This window comes from Lepisma saccharinum, chromosome 4 (assembly GCF_977018435.1).
Source record: "Lepisma saccharinum chromosome 4, izLepSacc3.1, whole genome shotgun sequence".
NCBI lineage: Eukaryota > Metazoa > Arthropoda > Insecta > Zygentoma > Lepismatidae > Lepisma > Lepisma saccharinum.
In genome coordinates this window covers 113695454-113707921 of record NC_139232.1, presented here as the reverse complement: position 1 = coordinate 113707921, position 12468 = coordinate 113695454, and the positions used below count along the sequence as shown (strand labels likewise).

General features: G+C 38.8%; 1 protein-coding gene across 2 annotated transcripts in view; it reads left to right on the top strand.

Annotated features, from left to right (window-relative positions):
- LOC145987342 (uncharacterized) overlaps positions 1–11221 on the top strand; it is a 29091-nt gene extending 17870 nt beyond the window's left edge. The window contains exons 2-5 of one of the 2 annotated variants that reach the window (XM_083121864.1): positions 4669–4989; positions 6083–6367; positions 10121–10282; positions 10721–11221. In XM_083121864.1, coding sequence (XP_082977990.1) covers positions 4669–4989; positions 6083–6367; positions 10121–10282; positions 10721–10773 — 821 coding nt within the window. In that variant the 3' untranslated portion in view covers positions 10774–11221. The remainder of the gene's footprint in view (positions 1–4668; positions 4990–6082; positions 6368–10120; positions 10283–10720) is intronic. The other variant, XM_083121865.1, reaches the window with a different exon arrangement.
- The last annotated feature ends 1247 nt before the right edge of the window (positions 11222–12468 follow it).

Sequence of the window (12468 nt, the reverse complement as noted above, 5' to 3'; positions counted from 1 at the left end):
TTATGTGGGGCTGTGTAAATTTTGTGCCATTTGGTTTCTTATATTGTGTAAACAATTTGAAGGACAGCTTATAAGAGCCATTTTGTGCATTTAGAATTGCCTGCACATCAGGATTTATACTGTTCAAAAAATTCTTAATGTCACATCTTGGTTCTGATTCAAAATAGTGATCCCTAAGTTGGCCATTAAAACTGCTATGGATAGGTGGTGCATAGCGTGGCTGCTTTGCTGCTCTAGCATTAACAGGTGTTTCAAGCTTCCTTTTCAGGCCAGATGTAGATGGCTGTGAGGGCAATGTTGATGACTGTACATAACAAGTACACTTATGCCTATTGTAATATGCTTTGCTTAATATTTTATGGCATCTTGGGCACAATTTAGTAGCCTTTCTGCATTTCTTAGGATCACAATTATGCCGGTGCCTAGCCCAATTAGAACTAGATATATTTTTATTGCATTGATTACAATATTTCAAGTTTGGCATTTTTATTGTTTATTTATATAAAATTTCTTGGTCCAAGAAAACAGAACTATGGATAGTATGCCAAAACAATTATAACAGCAGTTAGTGGCTGAGCTGGTGCTTTAATACCCAGACAACAGCAATAACTAGGCTCTGGTGATCCACAATATAGAGTAGTTTTGCTCTATTATGCTGTTGTATAACAGTTTACCAGGTATCAAACCCGGGAGCTATCAGCTGGATATCAGCTAAATACAATCAAAGTTGGACTTTGGACTTCCAGTGAATATTCTCAAAGTCTCACGTGTGGAGATATTATTCTGCCACATGTATTTCAATCTCACACACTCTACGAGGCCTCAAACCCGGGAGCCTTTGATTACAAGGCAATAATACCAACACTTTGCCATCAGGGAGGCCTACACACTCTACCTGGTATCAAACCCGGGAGCTCTTGATTACAAGGCAGCAATATTAACACTTCACCATGGGGAGGCCTCAAACCCAGGAGCCTCTTGATTACAAGGCATATAAGCCATGGGGCTATGCCCACGCTCTACTGAGTATCAGACCCAGGAGCCTCTTGATTACAAGGCATATAAGCCATGGGGCTATGCCCACGCTCTACTGAGTATCAGACACAGGAGCTATGAGCTGGATATCAGCTAAATACAATCTTTGGACTTGCAGTGAATATTCTCAAAGTCTCACGTGTGTATATATTATTTCAGAGCAAAGACTTCTAGAATTGGAGCCAGGTCTGCATGCTGTCATGCAAAGGAGTAATATCCTTTTAGTAAGAATTTCCCCTATTACACAGAAATATCAATTTAAGTTTCATGCCCTTCCAGTGAATTGGAGTCAATGGCATGTGTCAGGCCTGCATGCTATCATGCAAAGGGAATTTTCCCTAGAATTGCACAGAAATATCAATAATGCCCCCTTTCAGCTTATTTTTTTCTGTGTAGATTATCCCCCATGCGTGCCAGCATATGAAAGCCCCCAAGCATGCATAATTTATCTCCCCGATCATAACTGTCTGACAGACTAATGTATTTCTGAACTAAGTAATTACTGCCCCGGGCAATAAACTGATCAAAGATTAGGAAGAAAGCAGGTAATTTGCAGCCTGCCTTTGTCCAAGATAATCCTGTATTGTATTAGATATGTTTAGCAGGCTCACAGACAACAGACTCACAGATTCAGCTTTTGCACACATGGCCAAATCAATCTGTTGAGGTTTCTTCATTTGTACACTAGGGCTCAAGATTCTTTAGATTCAACTGTGTCCACACTTGGCCAATTGATTCATATAGACATCTTGACATAGTTTTAAGTATAGCCAAATCAATCTGTTTAATCATATGAGCTCTTCATTTGTATGATTTTTGTCCTCATCCTATCACCAATTACACTACTAACTTTGGTGAAGGATAAATTCAGGGAACATGAACAGCAGCTATTACATTCACTCATCTTATTTATAAGAAGTGTAAGTAGCGGCAAGTATTTAGGAGATTCTCTTCTCTAGACTTTAGAAAGTTCCTTCACAGGGGACCTTCTTTATCTGTACCTTCGTTGCCCCTGTTGCGACCTCCCATTTATACAGAAATCTGTGACTTTGATGTCATTATGTAAATTCCCTGCGCATTTGTGTCAGGTGAACAGCTCCCAAGTTTTGGAAATGAAGGGGAGTTTTATTGTTTCGGCCGGGAGTGGAATGTACGCTAGGCAGTATGATTGAATATTGTCCACCTTTTCTTGGGTGATATAAATATCTGTATCATCAAACGTAGTATGGAGTGTGTAGTAAGGGATGATTTTAGTAAGAGCCAATTAACACTTCAAGCGATATGTTAAAAGATATAGAAAACCTGTAGTATTTATGTGATATTTCTAAACTGTATGTAACTTAATGACCCCCCTCCCCCACACATAATTTACCTTCATTTAACACTGTTAAACTTTTGAAAAATGGACTTGATTTACAAAGCCCCCTCCTGATAACCTGTGAGCCCCCCCTGGAGATCAATTCTGGCTACGGGCCTGATCGGATCTGTCTGCAAACTATGCATTGATGCCCCAGGAAAGATATTTGTCGCCAACCTCGTGTTGTAACCAAAAGCCATACAATGATTGTCGCCTTTTCTTAAGACACTGCCTTTACACCTTTGAACTCCATGCTATTCTATTCAAAACCGGAAGTGAAGTTCCCGCCCGCGCCAAGGAAGCACAGAAATGTAAACATCCGGTGAATAGCCCCCAAAGGGACGACACAACGCAAGTCTCATAGAGGATTATACTGGCTGTGAATGCAGACGCCAGAGCCTCGGTAGTCTGTAAAATACAGTCCAGGGTGTACTACCTGGGAGTGAGGCTGACATAAACGACCATCCCTTATAGCTCTCACAACAAAAGAGACATAAGATTTCTATGGACGGATAATTCCAGACTGTTGGTTATCCGTCAGATTGCAGGTCATTCAATTCATGGAAACCATATTATCTAATACCGATATTTAAATTATAAATTTGTCCCTCGCCCTCATTTTTGTGCGAAGACAATCAACTCAAAAATTGCTAGGACCCTGCATGACACGTGAACCCACCATCCTCTCTGTGGATAAAATCAGCTTATTACAATTTCGATCCTTTGAGAGAAAGCATAGTTCTTGTGCCAGTGTTGAAAATTTCCGTTTCAGAGAAATATGCAGGCTGCCCCCGTACAACACCGACAAATATTCACAGTGTGGAGAAGACATCAAGTTAACGACTTTTGTAGAAATTTGTCTCCAGGACACTGGATCTTGTGACAGTGGGTTGAAATTTAGCAGCGACACCTCTTGATCTCTTGTAAAACATTTTGGTCTGGAGGTGAAAGCAAAGAAGGTACCAGTGGCACCTCTCAGAGGTGACTGGCAGAACTTTTTGCGGACAGTAATTCACAGCGAAGATTGTTTGCTGCCCAAGTTCTATATCTGCTTATAATACAGGGTGTCCCACGAACGGCGCAACTGGGAATTAAGAGTGGCGTTACTTTGTAACCGAAACCTGTACATACATAAGTCATACACCAAATGTTAGCCCTGTCCAAGTAGATATTTTTAAACATAGAAACAACAAACGGGGTGCAGTGTTGTTCATGCAGTGTTGCCAAATGTAAGTGAAAGTGTAAATTTATTTTTCCACAAAGCATGGAAAATTGCATGTCAAACATTCGTACGGAAATTTGGACGTCAATTTCCACCTTGGGTAGGTGGACTATTTCGCCATCTATAGTTCAGAGAAGAAAACCGATCGTTTTCGCGTATAGCCAATCCTGAAATACCTCGTAAAGGCGTACCGGTCCAAATGGGTGTTTTAAAAAAATTATGAGGTACAGTGGCAACACAGTTGATGTTTGAAGGCAACAAAAGGTGTGTTTAGTGATGGTCTCTGACATGGAAATACTGGAAACAGCAAAAAAAGAAAATGAATATCTACTTGGACAGGGCTAACATTTGGTGTATGACTTATGTATGTACAGGTTTCGGTTACAAAGTAACGCCACTCTTAATTCCCAGTTGCGCCGTTCGTGGGACACCCTGTACTTTGATATGTGCTAATAAAATAACAACAAAGTTTATAATTAAATAGATTACCAATATTAATATATCTATTAACATTATTAAAATAGGTCAATAATTTTATTGCTGTTATCATTAAATGTTAGCATATTATTATTACATGAACAGGTAATATTATGTATTATCCATTATCTAGCTTTTGTCTAGTTAAGATCACTAAAATTAGTACAAAAGAACAGCAGTCGTACCGAAGAAAATAATGTCATAAAATGTTTTAAAATGAATTATTTTTTGAATATCAAAATGGTTGCTAGGCCCAGCTGACAAAAAAATCCATGATCATTATTTTTATGCACATTATTATTATTACTGGTTCTCATAAACTTTCAGAGCCACTATCAATGCAAGGATCTATAACACAGTCTAGTCTTTAACTTTTATGAAGTTCTGAGGAAATAAGTCAACTTCAAATGATACAACAGTAAACAAGTATTTTGCTTATTTAATTTTGGGCTTGGTAAGTATTTCGGGGGACCCCCTTAACCCCCTTAAATACGCCCTTGTTCACCTTGTCATAAACCCTCCCATCCGTCCTTTCCTAGACACATTCTTCAGCTGATAGGAGATTATTATTTTTCAGCACTCTCAAACATAATTTTTACCACAGGCGAAAATATAACCACGACAACAGGCTCAAACTATTCTCTCTACTGTCATGTCAACACCAACATCTCGTACTGCCGGTTCGTGCATCCGCTGGGTTCCGAGATCATGATACAGCCGAGGATGACGAACGAGACCAGATACGAGTATAGCGGAGTGTCCTTGAATAATGGTGATTGTGCTATGAACATCACGGATGCCAGGAAGGAAGACGCAGGTATATGGAAATGCTCTGTGCCAACATCAACTAACGGAAGCTCAGAGGAAATTGCGAAGAACATTCAAGTTGACGTTAATGGTGAGTAGACGTGGTGAATGTGAAAATAATACATATCGTTATACCTTACGCATTTATAATCGCCTATGGCACCTACTTCATACACATTTATGGCGCACCAGCTAAGGGATGGCGCCTAAAAATCCTCTGCCTGCCCAACAAAAATGGAAGAAAAACATTTATATGATTCCATCAATACGAATAAAGATGTTACAAGGCCCATAACTTCGAGCAATATAATGATAATAACAACAACAACCATTTAAACTTTACACTACATTCAAATGGATGATATTCAACTTGACATCGAACAGTGTAGTCTGGGGAAAATCCGGCAAACAGATTTACATGTGTTAAGAAAAGCGCATGAGAAGCCTTCTTACAGCGAGAAAATTTGCATTTCATCACTTTACACATTTCGGAAAAGGTACACATTCCTCTTATGATCATGCTAATTATACCTTGAATCACCTCGGCAAAGACCATATGCACAATGGTTACCCGGCATGTTTCCAGCGCAGGATCTGATCTGTTTGCCGGAAATATGGTGCAATGAATATTATCCATTCTAATTCACGCGATAAGTGAACAATGAGCACAGTTTCATAAGATTCAAATGTTTAATTTCTGGTCCTCAGCGCCCAACTGGGTTTTCATGATGTTATGCAAGTTCCGTTGCAAGAATTAAAAACATACTATTAGCTACACTTCTTAAAATATTATTTCACTTGAAATAATCGGTTACAAATTTGCATTTTGTACGCAAGATATTACTTTAAATTAATATTTCTACTAAACATAAACTAATTGAAATCAACAACTTCAAAAGAATGACACTTATACAGTGTTCTTGATCTCAATAAGTACCTTTCAATCATCATACACAAATCCAATGAAAAAGGAACAAATGCTTCTTTATTTGTGGGTGTAGAAGTCAGCCACAACATAAAAATGAAAGAACGTGTGTCTGAGAATGGACTTAACACCAACCTAAGACTTTCGACATATCTGTTGGCACAACAATTCATTCTATTACAATGTGTATTTAATATCCTTGCTTTCATGTTTTTATACCTGTGTAATTGTGTTTATCGTAAATATTGTCCTGTTTCAGATTTTCTGACGGCAAAGGAGACTTCATTTTCGGGGTCCACGGGATCTTCGATCACCTTTGACTACTCGGCGAAGGGGGAAACGTTCTCCTATTGCAGATGCGCTGGACCAGATGGGAGAGGCATTGTGGACCTAGGGGAAAACATCCGAACTGGGAGATGCCTGGTGAACCTATCCTCGGTTGCCTACTCTGACTATGGGGCATGGACCTGCAGTGCTCTGCTCACTACGGAAACCAAAGAACGATCTGTAGAATTCACTCTGAATGGAAATATGTTCTACAACTGTAAGTAGTTCTAAAGTAAAGTTTGTATGGCAAGTGCTGACTTTGACGGGGAGTGGGCACGTTCACCCCACTCAAGTTCAAAGGGAGCGACTAAATACACGCATACAGCGAGTAAAAGGCATTCGTACAGTACACACACACACGTTCTGTGCGATTTGAATTTCCTGCCGAGTTCATTCGCAAGTTTGGGTCCAAAATTAATGCAAGTCCTATCAATATAATTCGATATTTTAATTATTTTTTTGACTAAATATGCTGGAATTCCCTGGAATTACATAAAAATTCGAGCTATAGTTAGACCTGCTAAAGCAATCCAAACAACACATAATACACATTATCCCATATTCAACGCACATCATAGAGTTGGTAACGACGTCAAGATACATAGTACACCCAACGGAAAAAGAAACAGTAGGCGAATTGTCCACCACCGTTTTCATTTGGTCTGGATTACACAATGTGATGATAATGAATTGAAATAAAGACGTCAATAAGCAAAGAACAATGCCTGCTTCGAACCAGCATAATTTCATTCCTTAAAACAACGCAGGATGTAAAATAAAAAAGTAATGAAAATAGCGGTGGACAATTTGCCTTCCATTATCTTTGCCGTTGACTGTACCACATGAAACCACTTACTACTTCGCTATAACACATTTTCACGAGCTAAATACAACAGTAAACTTGATTCATCAACCTTGCCTTTTCCATTTCTCTCGGTTGTACGGGGGGGGGGGACACCAGCACACACAATGGCTTCTCTGCTATTCTTGGCGAGAATGAATGGTGATCAGATTAATGAAGGGACACGCGATTTCATTTGTAACCTTCAGAAGCGAAATCGTGAGCAGAACACCACTCAACATACTAGGTGGCCTTGCTGCCTATTGAATATATCTAATATTACTGTGACAATTAAAAAGCTAGAATAAGTCGTGCATATACAATCATTTAGTGCCGCTTTAATAGTCAGATGTCACTGGTGTTGAAAAAAACCCACTGAAACGATGGATGTAATTCTACAGTTTAGCAGGCAGTACCTGCATCTAAATGCGTAGGCTATTTAATATATTACTAATTAAAGAATCTTTTAATGTTTTTTTGTAGTGTAACAAAGCACAAAACATGATTTAATTCGCAACTTACTTCATTTTTTCTGGCAAAGCACTTTCCAAACTCACGAACTGATACAAAGCAGACAAAAGTAGAGGACAGGGTAGACGGCGGTTGGCGCTGTGCTGCAACGACGCATGAACGAACTACAGAAGGGAGAGGAGAAAGGATCGAGAAATTGACAAAGTTTACCATAAAATGATTAATTTTATTATTAAGGCTGTCAGAGGAAAACAAAAGAACCGGGATAACGAGACTATACACAAGGAAACATTAACATTTAGTGGCAAGCTGCAATATATCGAAACATACTTCTCACTTTCAATTCGCGAGTCTGTTTTAGGAAATTTAACCAACTTCTGTAGTGGAGTGGTTCCGCTATCGTAGTGCGCTACGAAGTTAGATGTCGTAGAGAGAATGCACACCGAAGAGACACGCGACACGCGGCAAGCGACACTTGTTTCTTGCTCAGTTCGCATGATGATACCGATGTAATTGGTATCACCCGAAAAAAAAAAGTAACAAGAGACATTGTTACATGTAAATATCGTTTTAAAATTTGTGCAAGTTATTGAAACTCGGGAGATGCAAGTTGTGCATAAGAAACGGAGAAATAATACGCACTGACCTCAAACTATGTACGCTATACTTTCCAGCCGGGATAAAGCGAAGACATAAACACTAGAGAAATGGTTCTCAACCTTCGTGAAACCATGTCCCGGCATTTTTTTTTTTTTTTTTAAGTCAATGCCATTAGCCAAGAATTTTCCTCGTAAATACCTTTCCAGTACTTGAGATTTTATGCATGAATTAACATGTACCCATGAAATTAAATATTGATAAATAAATTCTGGCATGATCAAAAAGAGTAATAATACGTAGTTGGATTACGTGTAGGGTTGTTGACAAATATAAAAATATGAATGACGAAGCGGTAACATCGTTTCCTTGTAATTAAGTGATCCCGGGTTCGATACCCAGTGGAGGCACTTTAAACTGTAGGTCCAGTCCTGATTAGCCTACTTCTGCATAAAATGGACTTAAGAAACGAAAACTCACAACTCAAATATGATATTTGGATTGTGTTATTTGGCAACCAATTTCATCAGAACCTTTCGCAGCTCAGTATAGTTGGTACGAGGGACCGGCGGTTCAGAAACAATGCACTTAGAGTACTTTACCACGTTGACTGATCTATTTTGGACTAAAGTGCCTCCATGTGCTGGCTTTTTAAAATAAAAGCAGTCACGTCCTAAGTGACCAAAACACGTCCTCTTTACACAATGTTAAAGGCAAATTACAGCCGTTAACTGCATCAAAAAGTTGATAAAGCGAAAACAACGTTGAACTTTTCTATCAACAAATTAGAGGTTCATATATGTTGTAAGCCCTCCGCTTGGGCTCTCTGAAAATAGCTCGTTGGGGTGACGTATTCACTGCGAATTCGCGAACAACAAACTGAGGCGACACGATGCAAGGTATTGAGAAAACGGCACAGTCCGAGAGGCACGTAAGCGAAATGCGACACGTGCAGCTTGCCGTGTTTCTTCTCTTCGGATCGAAAGGTTCAATTGATTACTGAGTGTTAACTTGCAAGCGTCACGTGTCTCTTGCAGCGTGTCGCATGTCGCGTGTCTCTTCGGTGTGAATGCTCCCGTAGGTTCAAATACTGGGCAAGACATTGCTGTTTCATCATAACGTTAAACGAAGCGGTATAAAAGTTAGGCAAATTAACCAAAATAGAAAAAGAAGATGAATGATGATGATATTAAATGAACGGAACAAGCACGAACTCATATGGGTAAGACATGGAGCACAAAAACTCAGACGATTGTAAGACGCCAAAGCCTCTTAGTCGCCAAGACTTTAGTTTCCAGAGATTACTATGTGGAAGACAGATTGACGTTTTACTGTTTCCCAAAAAAGAAAAGGAAGTTTCCCCTTACACCCAAAATGCACCATAGACAAAGAAATTAAATCTCTCCCTCTCTTTTTTTTAACCTAAATAATTGCTGTTATTTAGTGCAATTGAAATGTTCCAGCAGGTCATCAGCGAAAGTTGTTTCTAGAGATAAAGATTGATTAATTTGCTTTATTTTACTTCGCTTTTTGTGCAACTTTTGACTAATTTGCGAAAATATGGATGAGTGATGACATGATGAAATTGATGAATGGGCACTCACAAACATCCATGCCCAGGTCGGGAATCTAACCCGCGACCCCTGACGTCGTACCGCGATGTGCTAACCACGTTGCCAAATCATGTAGCAATTTAAGCTAAGAGATTACTGTTATTTTGATGTCATTAGGTAGGTAGTGAACATATACTCTACAAGAAACAATAAACGTGTTCTTAAACAGTAACACTTACACTATTCTAAAAATAAGACTATTATTTTTCGTAATCAAAAGCGTAAATATGCATCATAGTCATGTTTTCGTTGGAGAAATTTGGAAAGTATGAGGAAAGGGTAGAAAATGAGGAGGCAGGGTGGAAAATAGGGGATGCCAAAAATCCACCTCACCCGGGTGAAAATTTGATCTTCAACCTTCCCTGTAGTACATGCTACCATGAAATTTAAATTCTCACACAAATAAATCTCATTCATAGAAGCTCATTAACTTTATCTTTGATTTCAGTTATTGCGCGTGCTACACCTATTACCTACATAGGAATCGTCTTGGCAGTTGCAATTGTCTTTGCTGTTACTGCCACTGCATTGTATGCGTTCTTCAAGCGAGAGCTCTGCTTTAAAAAGAGAGGCGCCAATGCGGCCCAAAATCGAAGTAACTACTTTGAAAGTAAGTATTATTCATATGATTAATCAAACGGTCGCGCTTTGCCATTGAAATAAATTACTAGACTCTGTTCCCAGGCGTTTCAAAAGTGCATATTTGTCTTGTTTGAACGGGCGTAACTTGGGACTTAACTTGGGGGGGGGGGGGGGTACGAACTTGAGGGTTAACTTTTAGGGGGGCAGAGTCGAAACCTTTTTCATAGTGCCCAGGATTATTTGCTAAATAACTGTTACATTTGCGAAGTCATAAATATTATTATTTATCACTTAGCTCCTCAGGTCTTAGGATGTTAACACAAGTATCCTTAACTTGTCAATTTTACCAAACCTGAAAGTTTTAAGGGGCAAGTGCCTCCCCTTGCCCCCGCCAAGTTACACCTATGCTTGAACTCAACAGCCATAGCTTTAAAGAAAAAAAATTAATGATTTTTCTCCTTTGCAGATTCTGATGCCGGTCTTCGAAACTATTTTCGTTCAGGGAAAAGCACTGCATAAGTGAAGAATATGTTATTCCTATTACTTCATGATGTGAATAAACTGACAACAGAGAACACGATGATATTATTAGGTGTTATTGAAATTTCACAATTATGTAATTATTTTAAATGTTGAGTAATACCCATCTCCTCATGACCATCAATATAATAACGATTATGTCAAGTCAAATAAACTTATTTAATTCACACAAATTTGCGCATGTTGTCAATGTAATTCACGTGGTGGGGTCGAAACCAATCTTCATTTCTTAAAAATTATTACATATATCAATTAGAAATTTGTTTAGTACTCTGATTGATTGCATGTGTGGATAGCACATTCTAAGTGCATATACACATCTAAATGCACAACGTTTTATGGAAAATAATATTATGTAAATATTATTTCAACTGTTCAAATTTTTCCAAAAATATTTTGCAAACTGGGCGTCTGTTGTAAACTCACCATTGTTAAATCATGTAGCATATGAAATATTTAAGCTTGCCATATACTGTAATCAATAATCATCCTCATAATATAATAATTACGATTTTTAACTGTTCATTGGCTTATATAAAGAAAGGGAAACCAAAATTATATACATAATATGTGTGTGTGTGTTTTAGCAGTCGTAGGTAAGAAATTTCCCATAATACTTTAATATCCTTGAATGATATTAATTAAAAGGACACCTAGCCCTCTGGTCCATTCTTAATTGACAATTTAAGAAGGTTCCTCCAAACTACAGGGTGGCTCAATAAGTAACTTAACACCCTCAGTACAAGGCCACTGCGGCATGGAATTTGAAATTGGCGATGACCAATCGTTATCAGGCCAAGGGGGAACCACATTGACGCCACCCACACGGTCGGCGGCCATCTTAATGTCCGCCATCTTGAATTCAACTTCAGAATTTTAAATGGGAAGGGGGTCGTGCGACATATCAAAATAGGCTAGAATTTCACGAGAAATGCAATGGTGAAGGTTTTTTCGACGTATCTGTACCCAGTAAAAAGTTATGACTGAATTCTTGTACCAATTTGCTCCTTTTCGAGGTGTTAGAAAAATGACTTAAAATTTGTTTAGCGCTTCGGTAATGCATCGAGATCAAAGTGACGTCTATGGAGAGACGTTCGCATGCCATTGCACATTATTTTAATCGGATACATCCATGAAGAGCTGTGCATTATGAATGGTTGTTGCGAACAATTTACAGTGTGACGCTTCCATTGAATTAAAAGCCCTTCACAGTGACAAGGCTAATGTTTATGTTCATAAGGAAGTTTATAAACAGAATATGTGACCCTTGTCATCTGATAACTAACTTTGGACAAAAACTGGTTCATAACGTTCCCATAAGTGTTCTGGTGTTCTTCCCTATTAAAAAACTCTGTAAAAAGTACCTTCTTCCATAAGCAAGGATGAAAAAAACTGTTTATTTAACAAATCCAAGTAGCCCTAAGCATTTAAGGTTCCGTTGATGGAAAATTGACTAACCAATCGTGTTCCACACAGCACGCCACACCATTAACTTACCAACACCTACAGCGCCTAGAATAACGTAGTGTGGAAAACGGCATGGTTTTGCTCTCTCTCGCTGGTTCCACTCGAAAATGAAATCCGCTAGAGGCGCTGGTGTTGACACCGGGGTACAGCGCTCGACTGCTTATAATGGAAGTAAATGGGGTTTTTGCTGCAACGTCTGATTCTTTT